The sequence below is a fragment of the Rana temporaria genome, chromosome 4 (genome assembly GCF_905171775.1).
Source record: "Rana temporaria chromosome 4, aRanTem1.1, whole genome shotgun sequence".
NCBI lineage: Eukaryota > Metazoa > Chordata > Amphibia > Anura > Ranidae > Rana > Rana temporaria.
This window is the reverse complement of record NC_053492.1, coordinates 263,968,027-263,985,724: the sequence shown is the minus strand read 5'-3', so window position 1 is coordinate 263,985,724 and position 17,698 is coordinate 263,968,027. Positions and strand designations below refer to the sequence as shown.

At 46.7% G+C, this 17,698-nt stretch overlaps 1 protein-coding gene across 1 annotated transcript in view; it reads left to right on the top strand.

Moving 5' to 3' along the window:
• Positions 1-2,584: 2,584 nt before the first annotated feature.
• Positions 2,585-17,698, top strand: part of CD164 (CD164 molecule) — a 42,411-nt gene continuing 27,297 nt past the window's right edge. The window contains exon 1 of the mRNA XM_040350214.1: positions 2,585-2,870. Coding sequence (XP_040206148.1) covers positions 2,804-2,870 — 67 coding nt within the window. The 5' untranslated portion in view covers positions 2,585-2,803. The remainder of the gene's footprint in view (positions 2,871-17,698) is intronic.

Sequence of the window (17,698 nt, the reverse complement as noted above, 5' to 3'; positions counted from 1 at the left end):
CTCCACCGTGTCCAAAAACAAACACCCCGCACTCACCAGACCGAATTGACCTCTTGTGCTAACATAAAAGTCAAATAGTGCTTGTTGATGTAACATATGCCACTTGACTAGGGATGTAAGCTGGGAACACTGTGCAATCAAAGGAAATGTCAAGGAATACCATTTTCCACCACAACTCCAATGAGTGTTACTTTGCCTCTTTAGATCCTCTGAGAGCCATCGGATGCACATAGCAGGGCTAACCATAGTGTAAAAATGTTTTATTATATCTAAAACTTAAAACCTAAAATATAAAATTGCCTTTATAAAGTTTAAAATGAAGCCAGGTATTCAGAAACCGAAACCAGAAGTGCCGCTGGGGGGGGGGTGAAAGTAGCTGGTCTTGCCTAGCACCGACCCTGGGGATCTGAATGGTTACCATCAGTGTTGCCAACCGCCCATTAATTTTTGGGCAGCCGGTAAATTTCAGCTCATTTTCGGGCTGCCCGTAAAAGCCTGTTGCAGGCAGTGGTGCCTGTAAAAAAGATGACTGTGGGCCGACCATGCAACTGCGCATGCACCGTTCCGAAGACTGTCAAGCTCAGGAAAGCTTGTACACGCTCTGCCGAGCGGCACATAATGGCACCATTTTTAAATGGAAGGTAGCGGCACTCGTTCTCGGCGGTGCCACGCCAGTCGCCACAGTCGAGGAGGAGTTGAGGAGGAGAGTACAGGACGGTCAGTGAGTGACACATGTGAAAGGATTTAATAGCAGTGGAGGACATTATTGGGGGTGAAGCAGTAAAGGGGCAGAGGAGAACACTGATGTGCCTTGCCCTGTGGAGAGGTGAAAAGGGCACAGGAGGAGGACACTGTCAAACTGATGTGCCTGTGGACAAGAGGGGTGAAAGGGGCCAAGAAGGATACTGATGTGGAGAGGTGATATGAAGGGGGATAGAGGAGGAAACTACCATGTCTGCACAGCCTCTCTGACCACCTACTGACTGTACTATGTCCGCAGCCTTTGTCCACCTCCTGTATTATGTCCGCAGCCTCTGTCCACCTCATGTACTATGTCCGCAGCCTCTGTCCACCTCCTGTACTATGTTCGCAGCCTCTGTCCACCTCCTGTACTATGTCCGCAGCCTCTGTCCACCTCCTGTACTATGTCCGCAGCCTCTGTCCACTGCCTCTGTCCACCTCCTGTACTATGTCCGCAGCCTCTGTCCACCTCCTGTACTATGTCCGCAGCCTCTGTCCACCTCCTGTACTATGTTCGCAGCCTCTGTCCACCTCCTGTACTATGTCCGCAGCCTCTGTCCACCTCCTGTACTATGTTCGCAGCCTCTGTCCACCTCCTGTACTATGTTCGCAGCCTCTGTCCACCTCCTGTACTATGTTCGCAGCCTCTGTCCACTGCCTCTGTCCACCTCCTGTACTATGTCCGCAGCCTCTGTCCACCTCCTGTACTATGTCCGCAGCCTCTGTCCACCTCCTGTACTATGTTCGCAGCCTCTGTCCACCTCCTGTACTATGTTCGCAGCCTCTGTCCACCTCCTGTACTATGTTCGCAGCCTCTGTCCACTGCCTCTGTCCACCTCCTGTACTATGTCCGCAGCCTCTGTCCACCTCCTGTACTATGTCCGCAGCCTCTGTCCACCTCCTGTACTATGTTCGCAGCCTCTGTCCACCTCCTGTACTATGTCCGCAGCCTCTGTCCACCTCCTGTACTATGTTCGCAGCCTCTGTCCACCTCCTGTACTATGTCCGCAGCCTCTGTCCACCTCCTGTACTATGTTCGCAGCCTCTGTCCACCTCCTGTACTATGTCCGCAGCCTCTGTCCACCTCCTGTACTATGTCCGCAGACTCTGATGTAAGGGGGAATCCTGCAGAATTGTGATGTAAAGGGGAATCCTGCAGAATTTTGATGTAAGGGGGAATCCTGCAGAAGTTGATGTAAGGGGGAATCCTGCAGAAGTTGATGTAAGGGGGAATCCTGCAGAAGTTGATGTAAGGGGGAATTCCGCAGAAGTTGATGTAAGGGGGATTCCAGAAGACTCTGATGTAAGGGGGAATCCTGCAGAAGTTGATGTAAGGGGGAATCCTGCAGAATTTGATATAAGGGGGGATCCTGCAAACTCTCATGTAAGGGGGAGCTCTGTGCTGGCTGGGTTATAGTAACCTGACCGTCATGTAAATGGAGAAAGTTGACTTTTGTTTAACTTAAACACATTGCTAATAGCACTAGCTCTATGTTTATAGTTTAAACATTGATACATTGTTTAGCACTGAAAACTGTTATTTTAGGTACATTTGTGCAGTGCCAGTAGAAAAAATGCAGCTCTGTCAGTAAATTTAATACTTTTTTTTTTTACCAGTAAAAAAAATTAGTGCCATTTGTAAATGTGGGTGTCCTGCTAGTAAATGTCACTTCAGGGGGTTGGCAACTCTGGTTACCTTGAAGAACCAGATTATGACATATCAGCCATAAACCAGCAATGTCTCCGGGTGGCCCCCAGGTGGCGCTGTCGCTCCAGGAATGTGGACAGGAAGGTGAAGTTGGTGTGATGAGGAGGTGAGCGCTTTCTTAGTGCCACGTGCGCAGTGACGTCACGCCGGGAGGTGCGACAAACTCAGCGGACAAGTTAGAGCTGTCGGTAAAAACAGAGGAGGAGTGTCGCTGCTTTCCGGGACGGCCACAGTCCTGACGTTGTGACCGCTCTTTGACAGACCACGCCCAATTATTGGTGGTGGGGGTCACGTGAGAAGCTCGCAGCAGGAAGAGTTGCTGAGTTGGGACAGGCGGTGTGACACGGGACGACAATGACGGGGATTGGGCAGAGATGTGTGCTGCTCCTGATCGCGCTGGGGATAACAGCTGTCGCTGCCGGTAAGAGACATCCCGGTCCTATAGAAGCAGTGTACTGTCCCGGGGCTGGAGACAGGTGGAGCGCTGCCGCAGGGCGGTGCTCGGTGTAGGGAGGATCACCTGCTTACCTCTCCCTGAATCATAGGACAGCTCACTGTGTCATGGGATCCCACGATCATCTAAGGAAGCCTGGGCACATGAGCTTACACTCTAATGCTACCCATCCGTGCTTCCATACTCGGATACAATCCAGCAGTTGTCATTGATTTTTAGATTGCCATTTTAATTCCTTTCGACCAGTTTTAAGGGTTTGATTCAGAAATGAAAGTGATCAGATGTGCTGGAACGTTCTGATTGGTTTTCAGCCCATTGTGCCTAATATGGAGATCATTTTTGGTGACTTGTAAATGTGTGAAAGTGATCAGGTTGGTGCTGATGAGTTTACCATTTGTATTTCATCGGACGTGACTAAAATTGGTGTATGGCCTTCATAAGAACTGTGGTGCTCAACTGTCAGCCATACTCCCCTTGCAGTGCCAACTGGCACAGCCAGGGATTTCTTACACTTCTTACGTATCTACTGCTGGTGACTTTCTCCAGATCCCTCCCACGGTCTGCGTGTTCCAGATCCCTCCCACGGTCCGCGTGTTCCAGATCCCTCCCACGGTCCGCGTGTTCCAGATCCCTCCCACGGTCCGCGTGTTCCAGATCCCCCCCCACGATCCTTGTGTTCCAGAACCCCCCCCCCCCCCCACGATCCTTTTGTTCCAGAACCCCCCCCCCCCCCCCACGATCCTTGTGTTCCAGAACCCCCCCCCCCCCACGATCCTTGTGTTCCAGAACCCCCCCCCCCCACGATCCTTGTGTTCCAGAACCCCCCCCCCCACGATCCTTGTGTTCCAGAACCCCCCCCCCCACGATCCTTGTGTTCCAGAACCCCCCCCCCCACGATCCTTGTGTTCCAGAACCCCCCCCCCCCCACGATCCTTGTGTTCCAGAACACCCCCCCCCCCCCCCACGATCCTTGTGTTCCAGAACCCCCCCCCCCCCCACGATCCTTGTGTTCCAGAACCCCCCCACGATCCTTGTGTTCCAGATCCCCCCCCCCCCACGATCCTTGTGTTCCAGATCCCCCCCCCCCCACGATCCTTGTGTTCCAGATCCCCCCCCCACGATCCTTGTGTTCCAGATCCCCCCCCCCCCCCACGATCCTTGTGTTCCAGATCCCCCCCCCCACGATCCTTGTGTTCCAGATCCCCCCCCCCACGATCCTTGTGTTCCAGATCCCCCCCCCCCCCCCCCACGATCCTTGTGTTCCAGATCCCCCCCCCCCCCCCCCCACGATCCTTGTGTTCCAGATCCCCCCCCCCCCCCCACGATCCTTGTGTTCCAGATCCACCCCCCCCACGATCCTTGTGTTCCAGATCCACCCCCCCCCCCCCACGATCCTTGTGTTCCAGATCCACCCCCCCCCCCCCCCCCCACGATCCTTGTGTTCCAGATCCACCCCCCCCCCCCACGATCCTTGTGTTCCAGATCCACCCCCCCCCCCCCCCCGACCCTTGTGTTCCAGATCCACCCCCCCACGATCCTTGTGTTCCAGATCCCCCCCCCCCCACGATCCTTGTGTTCCAGATCCCCCCCCCCCCCCACGATCCTTGTGTTCCAGATCCCCCCCCCCCCCCACGATCCTTGTGTTCCAGATCTGTGAACTTGGAGTAAAACAAGCCCTCACTGACCCCTGTAGCTGCATTTACTGTGGAAACATTTGTTCAAGTTTACAGCAAGTAATTTCATTCCATCTCTCATCCCTTTACCTCAACATCTTTTCTTTCACTTTAATTATGGTTGTAAGACATCCCCAGGTTAAAGCAGAACTGAAGACGCTGTCCTTTTAAAGAGTAGTTCGGGAACTATAAAAAAAAAAAAAGTTTTACTCGCCAAGGTGATGCAGCATTGGTACCCTGGTGCCTCTAAAACCGAGAAGTGAGCAAGCAAAGACCACTCTCAGTCTACGGTAAGTAGAGGGTGGAGACTGTTTGTCACTGCTCTCTGCTCTGCCCCCCCAGCATTTATCGGTATGCTGGGGGCAGGAGCAGCTAGCTCAGTCTCCCTGCGGTTCACTGGGAGGCTGAGCCAGCTGCTGGTTCAGGCATCTGGGTGGATCCCGAAATTAAAGTCTGGATTTCTCCCAAGCCTGGGCCTGCTGAGTAATGTCAGCCACCCGCTGTCGGCTGAAAACATGTCGCAGGAGAGCAGAACGAAATGCATCCCTGTGACCCACAGGAGAAGTATAGCCAAACAAGCTTTAGCCATACTTTACCTCCTCACTAACGTCCGCGAGGGGCATCTTCTCTTAAGGTGCCAGTTCTCGGGCATGTGCAGCAGTTATCACGGCACACATAGGCCATGCTGGCGATGAAAGCTGAGCTGTGCAGTTTACCCTTGGCAAAGGCATAATGAGCTAGTAGGCACCACATGCTAGCTCATTATGAAATATTTACCTTAGAACGAAGCCCCCGCACCACCTCCTGGTCACTGCTGAGGGAGCTGACATGTTCCCTCTGCGTTTTTTGCAGGTCCGACGCTGTGAGTGGCCGGAGCGTGATGATGTTGCGGCTGGGTCCGGCAGCGTCCGCTGGATCTTCAGAGCACATATGCCGCTGACTTCATGACACTGACACAGTTCCACTTAAATAATAAAGTTAAGGGTCCATCCACAAGGATTGACAGATGTGTCTGCATCTTTCTGCCTGGTGCTGTTACAGACATAGGGGTTTATTTACTAAAGAAAAATCCACTTTGCATTACAAGTTCACTTGGAAGTTCAGTCGATGTGGATGGGGACGTGCAAGGAAAATAAACTGCATTTTAACTTGCACATGATTGGATAATAAAAACAGCAGAGTTTCCCCACATTTAAGATCTTTCCCTCAGATTTACAGCGACTGCACTTGGTGCAGAGTGGATTTGCCTTTAGTAAGTCAATCCCATACATTCTACTTATTCACAAAACACAGTTCCTGTCCCCTGACATTTATTGTGACTAAACATATTGGGCGGAGCTAGCGGTGACCTCATCACCGGCCAAGTGTGGCAGTGCTTACTTGCTGTTTCTTAGGGGTAGATTTGGACATGCGTCTAAATTTCCCTTACCACTGAAGCCAGCTCTGTGTTGTGAGCTCTGTGTTGTTGTGAGCTCTGTGTTGTGAGCTCCAGAGCCTACTAACAAGTGGTGAGGAAACGGTTACAGGAGGGGTTTGTGGCGCTTCTCCATTGACTTAACTGTGTAGTGTTCGGTAGGCTTGCCACCCACTAATTGCTACATGTTGGGCTAACTTTGGTGCGGGGGTGAAGCATTGCAACCATGGCATGTAAACATCCACTTCCTATTGCAGCTTATGGGGGAGCAGGTGGTAAAAACGCATCCCGACACCTTTTTGTCCCCTGTGCCCCCCCCCCCCCTCTCCCCAACCACAAGTCTAAATGTGATCTTAGTCTTTTAATTTGTGAGTACCTTTTTTACATTAAAAAAAAAACAGATTTATAATATTTCTATATATCAGTTTTCGTGGTATTACGCTATTTTGACACCTTACCTATGGTAGTTTGTTATTATTTGGACTCTGCTATTTGCTTTTTGGGTCCTGGAGGGTGGTACTGAGGTCCTTTTTTTAGATTAGGGGTGCCCAACCTTTTGAAGAGCAAGGGCCACTTATGTGACTTGGTAACCGGTTGCGAGCCACAATGACTGGATTGGGTGGATGGCAGCCCACTCGGCTCTATAGAGCCCACTCTACTCTCAGCACATCAAACTCGCAGGTAATAGAAGTGTATGGCTCAGTGCAGATAACCCACAGGTTCACTTCTCTGCACCTGCGGATCAGTTTGAAAGCAGCCCAGTAACCGCTGTAGAACAGATATGCCCATATATACTGTGATTTTAGTAATAAAAAAAATACCTTTGAGCCCAGGTTCACACTGGGTACGATTTGGAACGATTTGAGATGCGATTTGACATGTCAAATCGCATCTCAAATCGGCGGCATTTGTCGGCAATGGCACTGTCCTAATCAGTGCGACGCTGCATCTGCGATTTCAAAAAGTAGTTCCTGTACTACTGTTTGCGATTTCGGGCCGCGATTTACATAAAATTGCGGCCAAAATCGCGGCCGCGAAATCGCGGTAAAATCGCGCGTTTTACCGCGATTTTCAATTCGCAGCAGTGTGAACCTAGGCTTAATAACTGGACCGGGCCACTGGTTGAGCACACCTGTTTTAGGACCCTTTATTATACAAGTGTTAATGACCTCCTATTACCTAGAGATCAACCTTTCTGGTAAGGAGTGTGTGACGCAGGGAATTGGAACTTTGACACTGATGTGGAATTTATTACAGAACTTTTTTTCTTTTTTTGCACCCAGCATCTGTGAAATTGTATTAGAATAATTCATTTATTTGGCACTTTGCTGGCACAAGATTGTTTTGATTGAACTATTTTATGTAATGATTTTCTAATATTGATTCTATGAACTTTAAAGGGATAGCACACCTTTATTTTTAATGCCATTTGTCTAGTATGAGTGCTGCTTTTGACTGAGCGTAGTTTTCTTTCATTTTTTTTTCACAAATTACCACGTGGTGGAATTCTATATTTCCTGTAAGGTATGGGGAACTTTTCCCTGTGTAGAAATGCAGCAAGGGCATGCACCTGTTTGCCTGCGTGCTTAGGCCCTATGAATGTACACTTCTTTACTACCTTGGCTGATAAGAAAATGTAATTGCACAAGGCACAGTCTAAGGCTGCAAAGTGGACCTGGACTCAAGAAGTGAACAAAACCCTGCCTGTACTAAGATGGTATGGAAAGTCAGTAATGGGGAAAGATCAGCTGTCAGGAGGCCACAGGCAATACTGGATACTAGTCCTTTGCCGTCTGCCTGCCTTTTTTTAGGCACAGCTTTCCTTAATCTCTTGCTACTGAGAAATGAAACCACTTGCCTTATTACCAGCACATTGGGTGGTTAGGTTTGTAAATGAGGTTGCGACAAACAAGTAGGTAAACCTTTCAGTATAAAGTGACCATAGTCGCCCATATAGTCCCAGTATTACTTTTATGCTGGCCCAACCAAAAGCACATACCTTTTTCTACGCTCTCCTGACACTCTTTTCAGCCCCTGAGAGCAGGGTAGAATGCTGGGTATCTCTGGATTTGGGGAGCATGTGATTCACTCCCCGGTCTCTCCTGTGACATTAATGCTGCTTGGCAATTGGCTGTTCAGATTCCTAGTGCTGTCACATGACAGGAGAAAGTCATCTGCCCAGTGTAAGCTACAAGTTGTGAGTTGTACTGTCTTTTTGCTCAGGTAGGCTAAACAGAACACCAAAAGAAAGGTAAGTATGTAATGCCAATTCAGATCCTAATGGGCAGAGCACTAATTCATTTTAAGAGATAGATTTGAGGGTATCACCTTCTACCCATTTAACAGGTTACCCACTACTGATGTATAGGGTGTTAATAGTATGCTTGAGGGGTTGGACCATTGGGGCTATCCTAGGTGACCGTGACAATGACTGCTTCTGACCTCTCAATGTTGTCACTATCCCTGTTTCTGTAAGAAGACATAATGGTGGGTACCTGAGCTACAGAGAATAAGCGGGTGCCTCCCCATTTAAAAAGGAGACTAGTGTCCATATGAGGCCAGCATAGCAATGCCTGCCTTGCCAAGTGTGCAGGAAGAAGCACTGGAGAAAATTGACAAGTAATGGTGTAGATCATGGGTCTTCAAACTACGGCCCTCCAGTTGTTCAGGAACTACAATTCCCATCATGCCTAGTCACGTCTGTGAATGTCATAGTTTTACAATGCCTCATGGGATGTGTAGTTCCGCAACAGCTAGAGGGCCGTAGTTTGAGGATCCATGGTGTAGATTGTATCACATTATAGGACAGTCTGATGAGATCAGTCTAAAATGTGTCAGTTTTACATTCATTTGATACTCTTTATGTCAGTTATCGTCTGTATTTTATTAGTCCATTCACAACACTTTAAGACTCCTTTTCAAACTGAAGGCGCTTTTCAGGCTATCACACTGGGGTGGTGTGCTTGCAGGACATGAAGAAAAGTCCTGCAAGCAGCATCTTTGGGGAGGTTTAGGAGCGGTGTATACAGCTTGCAGTCTTCTCTAATATGTAAAAGAAAAGAAGGAAAACCGCACTGTCAAGTGGTGTGTGTGTGTGTGTGTGTGTATCTCTCTCTATATCTGCACAACAGGTATACTGTATAGGCAAAGTGGGAATGGTAAAGTGCGGGGCTGAAAATTATGATTTTTGATGTGATTAAAAAATATATAAATAGGTGAATAAGAGGGTGCTGTCTATATGAATTGAACCATTAGACTGCACTAATTTCAATATACACACAGAAGGTAATAAACAAATATTAATAAAACAACCAAAATGAATGGTGCATAAAACAAAAATCCTGATAAACAAAGTGTATAGATGTACAAAGAGATACCGTATTTGCCGGCGTATAAGACAACTGGGCGTATAAGTCGACCCCCTAATTTTCCAGCTAAAAGGTTGCTTTTTGAAAATACTCACCTTTATAAGACGACCCCCTTCCTACTAGTCATGCTTTGCCTCACTGTGCCTCCATTGCATGCCTCACTGTGCCTCCATTGCATGCCTCACTGTGCCTCCATTGCATGCCTCACTGTGCCTCCATTGCATGCCTCACTGTGCCTCCATTGCATGCCTCACTGTGCCTCCATTGCATGCCTCACTGTGTCACTGCACGTCTCGACGATCCCTTACCTTATCCCTGACATGCAGAATCTGTCAGACCGCGGCCGTCCATTTTTCAAAAGCCGCGCCTCCTCCTCGTGCTGTTCCGTGATAGGCGGAACACTCGGCTTCCCAGGAGACACTGTGTTGAGTGTTCCGCCTATCACGGATGCCATCTCGTCCGAGGACGAGAGGGCATCTGTGATAGGCGGAACACTGAACAGAGGCTCTGCTGGGAAGCTGAGTGTTCCGCCTATCACGGAACAGCAGAAGGAGGAGGAGCGGCTTTTGAAAAATGGACGGCCGCGCGGTCTGCATGTTAGGCTACCGGCGTATAAGATGACCCCCGACTTCTAAGAAGAATTTCAGGGGTTGAAAAGTCGTCTTATACGCCGGAAAAATACGGTAGCTAAATATCTATATTGAACAAAATGAACATCAAGGTGATTGTGTTAAAAAACACCAAAGTGACAATAAACCAAATGTGTTGGTAAACAAGTGAGTATAAAGTCCAAAAAATTCCACTGAAATGAAAATGACTATATAATCAGTTGTCTGTAATCCACCACCGTGAAGACGGACCAAACAAGTTGGACCCAGCGAGGCTTACGCCTGATGAGTCAAACGGGCTTGTTGGTGTATCTCACTCAGAAAGAATTAAACCAGTACGACTTCCAATGGAACCAGGCAGAGATATATCACAGAGTTGACATCAATGAATGTAGACCATGGATGGAACAGCAATACTTCACATATAAATCCTCCCAATGTAACATATAGTAGAAGGAAAAAGATTGGGCCACATAGTGTAATTCCGTTTCAAAATGAGAACATTTATTAAAATTCAGACATATGCAGCCAATATAACACCTGGGACCCAAAAAGGTGACAGCAGGGAACAGAAAACACAGGGCAGCACTGGAGGTGGTGTCACGCCATCCTTGTGTTTAGTCACAGGTCGCCTAAGGCCCCTGTGAGTGCGAGGCCTTAGGCGACTCCCTAATTAAAGAGCCGCCTCTGCCTGTGATGTATCTCTCCCTGGTTCCATTGGAAGTTGTACTTGTTTAATTACCTACAGACAACTGCTTATATAGTTATTTTAATTTCAGTGGTATTTTTTGGACTTTTTACTCGTTTACCAACACATTTGGTCTATTGTGTTGGTGTTTCAGGGTCTACGGGGGTTCCCTGAACCCTTCGACTCGACTATTCTACATTTGGTCTATTGTCACTTTGGTGTTTATTAACACAATCACCTTGATGTTCAATATAGATATTTATCTATCTATTTGTACATCTAATACACTTTATCAGGATTTTTATTTTCTATGTTTTATGCACCATTACTTTTGGTTGTTTTATTACTATTCCATTATTACCTTCTGTGTGTATATTGAAATTAGCACATTAGTGCAGTCTAATGGTTCAATTCATATAGACAGCACACTCTTATTCACCTATTTATATATTTTTTGATCACATCAAAATCATCATTTTCAGCCCCGCACTTTACTAGTTCCACTTCAAAGCAAACTGAACTTTGCAAAATTCTCACTTCCAGCAATGCAGCGCTTGCATCCCTCACCAGCCATTGTCATCTTCTCCCCTGGCTACTTTCAGGTGTTGGTTTTTGAGCTCCGTGATTGGCCAGTGCAGGATGACAGGATCCCCAGCGTGCGCATGGTAATCGGTGATTCTGGTACAGATTGTGTGTGCCAGGACTACACACTAAGCTGCACAGCTGGCAAGTGTTATTAAATAAGAGACATAGCATGTGCTTGCAATCTTTTTACTTGGAGTGGGTTCCGCAGTAATGACCTATTAAGACATCTGGTCTGAGAGAAATGCGTGGCTTCCATTCAGTGGTGTAGTTTGGGTTTTGTGCTGCCCTAGGCAAGACTGAAATCGCGGCCATGGAAATGTTGAGACTGGCTTTTGCTTTAGTTACTGCTGGGACTTGTAGTTCTGTGTGGCGTTCTGGACACTGGGACTTTATTCCCTGGTCTTCAACTACTGTCCTTGTGGCCCTGAAACTGAGGCCTGGACACAAAGCCCGCCAAGGACCCGCAATGGCTTTGTGAAGGACCTCCTTTTCAGTGCCACTTTGTCTGGACACCCTCTGCTGAGGCCACTGTTGGCCAGTGAGTCCCTAAATGGCTGCTATGTGCCCCTGGACTTTTTTGTACTGAATTGTGGCTTGCTACTCATTGTGCCCTGTGATTCTAGACTAAGTCACTTCCGTACTAGATTGCGGCCCTGTGCCCCTGGACTTTGAGCACAGTGACTAGCAGACCACAATCCAGTAGAGCAGATTGTTGCCCTGTGACTCAGGACAAAGTCCCAGCTATACAAAGTTGCTGCCCTGTGCCCCTAGACTCTGCTGTACTAGATTGCTGCCCTGTGCCTCTGGACTTATCCCTTGATATTCCCTATTGCCTTACTGTTATATTTTTGCATGTCCTGTCCCTCATGGTGTTGGAATTATTGCCCTGTGGCCATCCCTTATCTGGCTCCCTGTGTGGTGGTTGTTTTTATTTTTATTTTTTTTACACACACACACTCCCCCCAAAATTAAAGGGGTTGTAAAGATACATTTTTTTTTTCCCCTAAATAGCTTCCTTTACCTTGGTGCAGTCCTCCTTCACTTACCTCATCCATCAATTTTACTTTTAAATGTCCTTATTTCTTCTGAGAAATCCTCACTTCCTGTTCTTCTGTCTGTAACTCAACACCGTAATGCGAGGCTTTCTTCCTGGTGTGAAGAAAGCCTCTTGAGGGGGCGAGCAGGCAAGTCGGGACTCTCTCTCTACTTTGCAGATAGAGAAAGGAGCTGTGTGTTAGTGGGCATCCTGACCCTCCTGCTCACCCCCTCCCCCCTCAAGAGGCTTTCTCCACATCAGGAAGAAAGCCTCGCATTACGGTGTTGAGTTAGACAGAACAACGGGAAGTGAGGATTTCTCAGAAGAAATAAGGACATTTAAAAGCAAAATCAAAGGATGAGGTAAGTGAAGGAGGACTGCACTAAGGTAAAGGAAGCTGTTTAGGGAAAACATTTTTTTTCCTTTACAACCCCTTTAAGAACCCGTTGGTCAGGGGCCCTAAAATTCCTCTTGATATCTGCATGCGTTCTGTTCCACCTACAGCTCTGTCACAAACTGGTCGGCAGCTGTGGGATCAGAACACTAAAGAGGATGATGGAGAGCAACAGTCCCCCAAACCTGAACCTTACTGAGGGTAGCGATTTATACAAATTGGACTTTTGCAAGAAAAAGCTTGAGAACTAGGCTGCAGGGCCTCAAAGATGAACTTGTCACTGCTATTGAGGAAGCCAACCTTTGAGGGGCAGACAGCATGGACACACCACACCCTGAAAATAGTCATTGGGTCAGATGGCCCAGGAGCCCTTGGATCACCTGTTATGAGGAGGAGATGGCCATCCTCGGTCCCGAAGTTACCTTGGATGACAAACGGGTGGCTATCCAAAGGGCTCAGGAAAGGGAAACTTTAACCGAATGGACAATAAATTGAAAGGTTGTGTTTCTCGCCTAAACAGTTTGCACTGGGTTTATGTGAGAAAACAAACTAAAAAATGTATTAATTTATGTCAGTTGAACGATTTATTGATCAAATTCCGGTCATTACATGATAGTAAAATCGTTTACTCTCCGTTATTCCAAAAAGGTTGTTTGAACGATTTTTTGACAGGTGTATGGCTAGCATAAGTCAACCCGGCTGTATTGTCTAATCCATACAGCCCCTTATTTTGTATTTACTAAACTGGATTAGACTCTGTTTCATTACTATTAAATCTGGGTGAGTTGGAAACATGATTAGTGAGAGCAGTGGCTGAACTGGTTTAGGACTGAACTGTGTGTATGTCAGAGGGTGGAGCAGTACTTTCCCCACTTCCAGGTCTCGTTATACACATTGCATGATCAGCCATTGGGTGAGCGATAATCTGCAGCTCAAACAGTTAACGCAATTCACTTAACAACATGCTTTACATTCCTGGTTTGCTTCTGGTTAAATCTCTTGTTTACTTGTTAGAAAGAGAGGCGTCACCCTAGGTACATTATAATAAAGCTCAGAATGTCGTATAGCCATAGTATTGATAGCACATTGGTGTTGGAGAAGGCAAAGTCCTGCCTCTCATCCAAATTCCCATGATTCATAAGGGACACTTTATTACATGTAAGAGAAGATCAAAGTGTCATAAGAAGCAGAACCATTCATAGGTGTACATTTTATTAACCACTTCAGCCCCGGAAGAATTTACCTCCTTCCTGACAGGCCATTTTTTGCGGCACTGTGTCGCTTTACCTGACGTGTAACAATGTACCAAAAAATAAACTCCCCCCCAAACAAATAGAGCTTTCTTTTAGCGGTATTTGATCACCTCTGCGTTTTTTTTTTTTTGCGCTATAAACAAAAAAATGTTAAACTTTTTTTTTTTTTTTTTTTTTTTTTGCTATAATATCCCAATTTTCAAAAAAATAATTTCTTTATCCGTTTAGGCCAATATGTATTCTTCTACATATTTTTTGTAAAAAAAAATCGCAATAAGCATATATATTGATTGGTTTGCGCAAAAGTTACAAAATAGGGGATTTATGCAGTTTTTTTTTTTTTTTTTTTACTAGTAATCTGATTTTTATTTTTTCAGGGACTGCAACATTGCGGCAGACAGATCGGACACTTTTTATTTTTTGGGACTATTGACATTAATACAGCGATTGGAGCTAAAAAATAGCCACTGATTACTGTATAAATGTCACTGCCAGGGATGGGGTTAACACTAGTGGCGATCAATGGGTTTAATGTGTTCCCTAGGTGTGTTCCCAACTGTGAGGGGATGGGACTGACTAGAGGAGGAGCCAGATGTGCTTCTCCTCTGCTGTTAGAACACACAAATCCTCATGCCCGCGATCGTGCCCGCCGGGAATGCGCTTCGGGTCCCTCGCGCAGCAGGTGTGTGCCTGCTATGGCTCTTAAAGGAGCCGCTTAATATTATTAATCATGATATTATATGTACAGGAGCGGCTAAACAGAGATGATTTATCTCACTGCAGTTCTCAGGGAAATATCTTCTCCTCTGGCACCCTGTTTATGAAGCGGAGAACATTTGTTCTCAGAGGGAGATGAGGAGTTTTTCCCCTGAGAACACGGGAGATCTGTGTAGAAGAGGGAGGGTTGCCTGTGATCTCCTGAGACACCTGTGTGATTACAGAGCAGCCGAGTTTTAAAAGTGAAAAGGCTGTGTAATTACATGAAAATAATGTGCACTGGCGCTTTTTTTTTTTTTTTTTTTTTTTTTTTTTTTAACTACGCGTGTGTGTGGTGTTTATTTATTTTTTTTTTTTTTTTTACACACATTTTGGTATATTCTTCAAATGTGTATTTTGGCCCTTTTTTATTGCTCATGTTGGCATGTTTTAACACGCCATACTTTTTTTATTTTTTTTTTATAGTGCGCATCTGGTCGTGGGTGTTTGTTTTTTTTTTTTTTTTTTTTGTGCATTTTGACACAGGTTATTTTAACATGCATTTTGGTGTGGTTTGGTTTTGTAATGCACATTTTGGTGCTTCTTCTAGCATGTAGTTTGACACTTTTTTATTTGTTTTATTTGCCTTTTTGTGCATATTTTTGCAAACGGCACATTTGCTAGCCACTTTTGGGGTACCATTTAACAATTGTCCCTACAAGCATATCATGCATTTTACATGGGTTTCTGGAATGCAGATAAAAAAATTTGCCAAAATACATGTAAAAAAAAAAAAAAAAACACTAAAATGTGTGTTGAAGAAAGCAGCAGAAAGTGCTGGGCATTGAGCATTGCGCGTTTTGGCATGTTGGTAGTGTATTTCAGGGTTTGACAAATTTGCTTGTAATCTAGGAGCCAGATAAAAAAAGTTAGGAGCCAGAAAACGCGCCCGTCCCGCCAAGCTCGTGCGCAGAAGCGAACACATACGTGAGTAGCGTATTATTGCTCTCGCTCTAACGATCGCGGCGATACCTCACATGTGTGGTTTGAATACCGTTTACATATGCGGATATGTAAACGGTATTCAAACCACACATGTGAGGTATTGCCGCGATCGTTAGAGCGAGAGCAATAATTCTAGCCCTAGACCTCCTCTGTAACTCAAAACATGCAACCTGTAGAATTTTGAACGTCGCCTATGAAGATTTTAAAGGGTAAAAGTTTATCGCCATTCCACGAGCGGACGCAATTTTTTTTTTTTTTTATTCCTTTAAAGCGTGACATGTTGGGTATCAATTTACTCGGCGTAACATTACCTTTCACAATATAAAAACAAATTGGGTTAACTTTACTGTTGTTGTCTTATTTTTTAATTAAAGTGTATTTTTTCCCCAAAAAAGTGCACTTGTAAGACTGCTGCGCAAATACGGTGTGACAGAAAGTATTGCAACGCTCGCCATTTTATTCTCTAGGGTGTTGGAATAAAAAAAATATATAATGTTTGGGGGTTCTAAATAGAGGGAAGGAGATGGCAGTGAAACAATTAGACATTAGAACGGCTGTTTTACTTGTAATGCCAACGGCCACCACCAGATGGTGCCAGGTCACAGAAGGAAGCTTGGGCCTTCGCAAGGCCGCGGCCTCAATTACCGGCCGCTGCGATCGTGCGACGGGGGAGCAAGGAGACACAGGATCCTGTGCCTCCGTGTGCCCCCACCTCCCCCCGCCGCGCGATCTCTGGTAATTGAGGCCGCCAGGTCACAATTTCTTGTCGCAATTGCGACCGGGCACCCGGATATTGTCGAGCCCTGGTGTATTTGTCAAATGACAATGTGAGGCAAAATGCATGTCTGCTAACTGTATTTGGGGTTCCATTAATGAATGGCACCCAAAAGCGTATTTTGACACAATTTTACAGGAATCTGAAATCGTGGCAAGAATTGCGCAATTCTGCCAACAGTTCTACATTGCTCAGATGTGAAAGGGTCATAAAAGAAAATACATTTATAACTATTTTGTGTGCGTGTGTAAAAATATTTATATCAATCTTTAAGCTTGCTGTTGCTAATATTAGGAAGAAAGAAGCCTACTTTCTCGCATCACATTAGCTTCTTGATCATATTCTCCACCTCTGAGCTTGCAAATTTGGGACGGAGACATTTTGCTGAGTTGGCCAGTGAGATCTTCATATCTCACCTATTTATAAACTAGTCATCTGTGTAAGGGCCCTTTCATACGTGCGGACCGTATGCCCGCATTTTCATCCGCCCCTTGCGGATGAAAACGGGACATACATTGGTCCCTATGTGATTACGGGTGTCAGCGGATGACCATCCGCTGACACCCGTAATCGTCCGAGTCCGCAAAGATCCGCATTTGCGGACGGAAGAAAATCCTATTTCCCCCTAATCGTCTTTCAGGACAGCCACCTGAGAGACCTTGGCTCCTCCCCTCTGTAGGAAACACCGCGCCAGCCTTCTATAAATTTCCTCCTCCCCTGCTGGCTCCTCAGTTATTTGTGTTTCCTCCAGAGGGGAGACACCAGCAGGAACCTGCCAGGAGAGCCAGGGAGGCTCAGGTAAAATTGTCCAGAAAGGAGCAGGGGCTTCCAGGGACAAACAGGTTACTAACCTGTTAGAAGTTGGCCACCCTCGTATCCCTGAGTGCAGGCGCTGATCGAGGGGGCTCCATTTCTTCACCGAGTGCGGTGAGGGAAGTGTGCAGCCGGCGTTCCATAGCAGGACAGCGCGAGATGGGGATCTCAATGCGCAGCCACGCCGGGTATCGAGAACGCGCGTCGCCGAGGACTGGTGACGTCATCACGGCGACCGGGGGCGTGCACTTCCGGGGTCACGACTTCCGGTTCCGGCCGTGTACCAAGAAATGGAGCCAGGCAAAGGCTGGAGGAGCTGCGCACGCTGTAGAGACAGCACAACGCACCCTGGTGACACAAGGAATGTCGGAAGCGGACGGAAGAGGGCCTGCTCCAGCAGAGACCAGCTCCAGCCATGAAAAGGTAAGGGGAACCTAGGGTGGATCTCCCCAAACCTGAACCCACCACCCCTCCTCCCCCTCCTGGG